Below are 5,000 nucleotides of genomic sequence, written 5' to 3'. Positions count from 1 at the left end.
GTAGTGAAAATAGCAGTGACGACGGTAATAATAATATTGATCGCCTTAGCAATAGCAATAATGTATACGCCTTAATCTACGCCTTGATTTATTATTTCAATATTTCAAAATGAAAATAAGGACGGAGGTTTAACGAACCCAGCCACATTTGCTCTAGCCGGTGGATTAACATCAATCAGTCGTTTAAGGATGAGTGAATAACAGAATTTCATAGCTTTTGTTATATCCCAATTATAAAAAATATATCCAAAAGCATCTATACATTGTTGCTACTGCAAAGGCGATCATTATCATAATTACCGTCGTCCATTACCATCACTGTTATTGCTATCATCTATTTTACTTAATAGGCAAAAGTTTAAAAGAAAACCATGAATATGCAATTGATAATCATTCACATTTCTCGTTATCAATGTCATAAGAGCGTCCACTGGCCAAATGCAATAGTAGATACAATAATTTCCATTAACCAGAAGTGGAAATACGCTATTCCAGCATTGACAGCGAGAAATGTGCATGATTATCAATTGCATATTCATGGTTTTCTTTTATTTTTTACCTTATTCGAATATAATTAACGTTACATTTTATTTCACATATTTTATAACAGTAAAATAATCAAACATCACTATCACTATCATTAATGATAATAATGGAACCATAATAAAAAAAGATAATAACATTCGTTTTCATTTGTTGGTTTTAGAAATGGTAATAATGATGGAAGTACCATTTTTATGTGTTGAAATGGAAAATATTACTTTTATCTGAAATATGATATTAACAGATCATATAATTAAAAAAAAGGATTTGTGAAGTGAGAATGATTTCAATTATCACGATTTTTTTCAACATCAACATACCGATAACCCTTTGACGTAAAATTACTTTCTTTATCAAATTAGAAAACATATTTTCGGACCCGAGGTGCAGATACAACAGCTTAAATAAACGACGGCTGCAAATCAAAATTGAATTGAATTTTATACACAGTATTCTTATACACAGTTGTCTGTGGTGCTAATGTCGGTCAGATGAAGACGGGTTACTTGCGAAAGTCCGCTATGCGACAAACTGTGGTTCTGCGGTGGTAGCCGAGTGGACTTCGCGGTTTTAGTGCCATGCGTATATCATGTTTGTTAACTTGCTTATGAGAAATATAGCTTATACTTCTGAATTTTTGGTTATACTGAAAACTTTCGTGTCTATTATTATCATTAAAACTACTGTTACTACTATTATCATCATATTCACCTTTGTTAACATTATTATTACTGTAATTATGAGGTGATCGTGATAATGATGACCATTATTACTATCATCACTACCATTATTGTGTTCATTATTATTACTACTATCTTTGTTGTTATGATTACCATCATTATTATCCTTACTATTACTGTTATCATTATCATTGTTATAATCATTTTCCTTCTCATTCATATATTTATCAACTCATTATAAGAAGTATTCAAGTTTGGGTGCTTATATTTCAACGAATAGAAGACAGCATCTTTGAATAAGTGGCCACAGCAGAAAAGTTTTCGTGGAATTCTGTAAAGAAAATAGCTTGCCTTGCCACCCGACTAGCAATAAATAAGGATGAGTAATTGCTGGCGCAAGGCTGCAAATAAACATCTTTAAGAGATTTCTCGTACGTAGTTATTGAGATTTAGGTAAGTGTATATGGTAGGAAACTTGTATTTGTTCTTTCAGAATATGGTTTTCTTTGCTGAAATATGGCCGTCTTACCTTAATATGGTAATGCGAATTATAATACATTCGTGTTAGGTGTGATCATGGCAGCTGCACTATGTGAAATGGGAGCATCACTAGTATCCTTATCATTGTACACTGGAAATAAAGATCACACGCGATAAGAATAATGAATACGTGTAAGGCGTGCTGAGCGTTTGGCAGGAGTTGGTTTTGCAGTGTGTGGCCGCAGCGACTCTTGCGCCGCGTTTCGCCTTGTGGTGATTTGAATGCCCCGCCCTCTCGCAGAGTCTCGTCACCTCTCGTTCTTTGCGAGACCGAGCAAGTCAATACATGCCACAAGAATCCTGATAAACTTTCAGAGATATGCTCTGTTCGATTACTTGACATCACTCGATAATTTATTAATTCACCTCTGAATATGTTAATAAGTAGCACGATAAAAGTTTAAGAGGTGCACTTCGTTTGTAGAGGAGGATAAAATAGAGGCGGATTTATCCCGCGCGGCAACGTTCCTGGACGCGGCAGCCCCAGCCGCCGAGGGAAGGCAGTGAGATTGTTTACGCAAGTGAGAGCGGGTGGCCGCGCGCGAGCCTTCTTCGTATTTAATGATAAGTCCACAATTTTTTGCGAATACACTGACTTTTGCGTCGCAGTCGGTCATTAAGTGTAAGTGAAATAAGCCTCGCCACCACAATGCCAGTAGAACACGATACTTCTCATCAGAACGGCCAAGAGGACACTGGCGGCGGCGGCAGTAACGTTAGCACCGAAACCCCGTCACAGCAGCCACAGCAAGCGCCGGAACCCATCGCTACAACCATCGTCAACGGAACTCACCCGAAAGTTCCCACCACAACTGCAGATGAGCAAGGACGACAGGAGTCTCCCAAAGATCCCAAAAAGGTAAGTCTTGGGAGGGAACCGACGCTTCTTGTCTTCCAGCATGATCGCAAGGTGGTTTGACTCCGTGCCAGCAAGTCAGAGGAAACTCGCAAAATACCGCGTTGTTGAAGTCTCCAACTCACCGCGCGCCGTAAGACTCCTAGTCTAGGCTGTGAGGTTGCAGGTGAGGTGTTTGTGCGCAAAAGTCGAGGTGCATCATAACATGATAGTCGCAGCGATCAAGGTATGGATTGTCTGACGCTCAATTTGCCGGCCGGGAAGTTACTTCAGTGAAGTTGATCACCGTCCGAGACACAACAAACTACATTATAAAACGGGTTTTGTAATTCGCGCTCTTCCTTTAGACCGCGTTCTTATGCACAAAACTCTTTGGAATTCAGTGTCAGCAGCAACTTTGAAACCAGACATCCGAATATATATGACGGAACAATCAGATAATTGCAGCCGTCATTCCCGATAAACAGAATTCGGGGAATGCCCTTGAGGCACATCCGCCGCTGGGCATGATCTCTACACTTTTGAATCTCGTTGAGGCTTTCCTTGTATTTCGGATTTCTTTGGTAGTGTCATGGTAGCAGTTTGTCTTCTTCACAAGGTAGTTATATATTCCATTATACTGTCGCAATCATTTTATGTACACTTTGAAGTCTCTTGATACATGAACCCTCATTTTGTGATGGTCATTCGCCGCAGGTTTCCACGTAAAATGTTCCTTATAAGGTTTGGAGGACACGACAGGCCTATACAGGCGTAGTATGACAGCTGAAAAACATCGCTGGGAGGTCTTTGTGCTGTCCATTACGTTATCTTTTTTGTGAAGTGCCTTTCCTAAATAACAATTTGCTTTACAAATCATTCATATGCATACGCGCATCTGAGTTGGTATGTATGTACACAGGATAACCTGGTAACACATCCGTCATCCTCACCATTTTACCTATAAAGGCAGGACAGTTGCTAGAACCCACTGTGTTATTAGAAGTGGTGAGTTCATAAGTGGATGAGGTTATATCCACATTCCACTTTATGCGGCTTGCCATAAGCCAAGGGAAAGTGGCCGTGGGATATAACTGCTTGAATAAAATACTTGCTTGAAGTCGTACTTCGCACAAGTCTTTACTGGTTGTAGTTTATTGTCAACTCTGGCAAAATAATCACCTAGGCATCATGCATGCTAAGCATCTAGACATGTTCCATATTTTGTTTAATAATAAATTCCCACGAAAGGTTACTGTTACATATTAATATTATGATCAGTTCTATGACCCGAGTTCAGATAAATCGTACAATGACGATGTGCCCAGTACAACGAATCAGAAGTTGGCCTGATGCTGAAATCTGTCAGACGGTCACTTTTCATTCGCTTAAGGGTGGGTTAAGAATTTAAGCTGTAGATAGTGTATGTCCCTTACGTGGGAACGCAGCCTCCCCTGCGGCGGCGCCTGGGCAAAGGGCGCCGCGCCACACCCACGCCCCACTGACATCCCCCTGGCGAGGGCGATGGGAACCACGGCCTTATCGGATCACACAGACTGGACTTCCTTCGGAAAGGAAGGGGTACAAGGCGGGGTAAGAATTTTTCCCCCTGGTCGAGTTTGATGAGGAAGTGAGAGCGGTGTCTGTAGTGTGTCGGATATGCCGCAAAAGGCATGTTGACGGCATGTTAGTGTAGCTGTGGTTCAATTTATTGATCCAGTCTTAAGTGGACTAATTATGATTGGCAGAGTAATCTCCGTGGTCATCTCTTTATGTCCAGATGGTTGATTAAGTGTAGCATGTTTTCGGTACATTTGTCCCTCTGGATTATTAAACATACTAAACCGGTGTTTTCTCTAAAAAGTTATTTTATTTGTAGCCATAGCAATTGACTATAGGTGACTACACTGTGTTATAATTATATGTATTTATATGTACACTCAAACACGCATTTTTGTGAATGGGTTGAATGGAAATAACCCTTTATTAAAATTGTTTATAGTTCAATGCAATCGTCAGAATACATACAAAACGAAAATGATTTGGTAGTAGATATGTAAGCAAGCAAACATGCTCTCGCGTATGACTCGCATAAATATGTCATTCAGTTCCCTTGACCTCACTTGACCTGGCCTGACCCGCCTTCCGCCACACTCTGAGGTCACGTAAATCAGTGACTTTCACTTTTAAGCAGGACTAATCATGTCTGCATTTCCGGTATAGGGAAGGAAATTGTCTTCACTCCAAAAAAAAGAAAAAAGCCAGAAAATGTGCACCCATGGTATTAACAATCCTTAAACCGACTGTTTGGTCAAAATGACTTTTTCTAACACGTGAACATTATATCTCGGCTTATTATGGTGACGAGGTAGCAGTCACCCGCAAAGATAATTTCATTACTC

The 5,000-nt window shown here is 40.0% G+C and overlaps 1 protein-coding gene across 50 annotated transcripts in view; it reads left to right on the top strand.

The window, feature by feature from the left end:
* Positions 1–283: 283 nt before the first annotated feature.
* The window catches only part of LOC122245738 (uncharacterized), a 375,164-nt gene continuing 370,447 nt past the window's right edge, over positions 284–5,000 (top strand). For all 50 annotated transcript variants that reach the window (XM_086540772.1, XM_086540770.1, XM_086540769.1 and 47 more), the window contains exon 1: positions 284–2,622. In XM_086540772.1, coding sequence (XP_086396898.1) covers positions 2,413–2,622 — 210 coding nt within the window. In that variant the 5' untranslated portion in view covers positions 284–2,412. The remainder of the gene's footprint in view (positions 2,623–5,000) is intronic.

This window comes from Penaeus japonicus, unplaced genomic scaffold (assembly GCF_977035675.1).
Source record: "Penaeus japonicus unplaced genomic scaffold, GWHDUDI00000001_assembly GWHDUDI00000010, whole genome shotgun sequence".
Taxonomy (NCBI): Eukaryota; Metazoa; Arthropoda; class Malacostraca; order Decapoda; family Penaeidae; genus Penaeus; species Penaeus japonicus.
The sequence above is the reverse complement of the archived record's forward strand: the minus strand, read 5'-3'. Positions and strand labels throughout refer to the sequence as shown.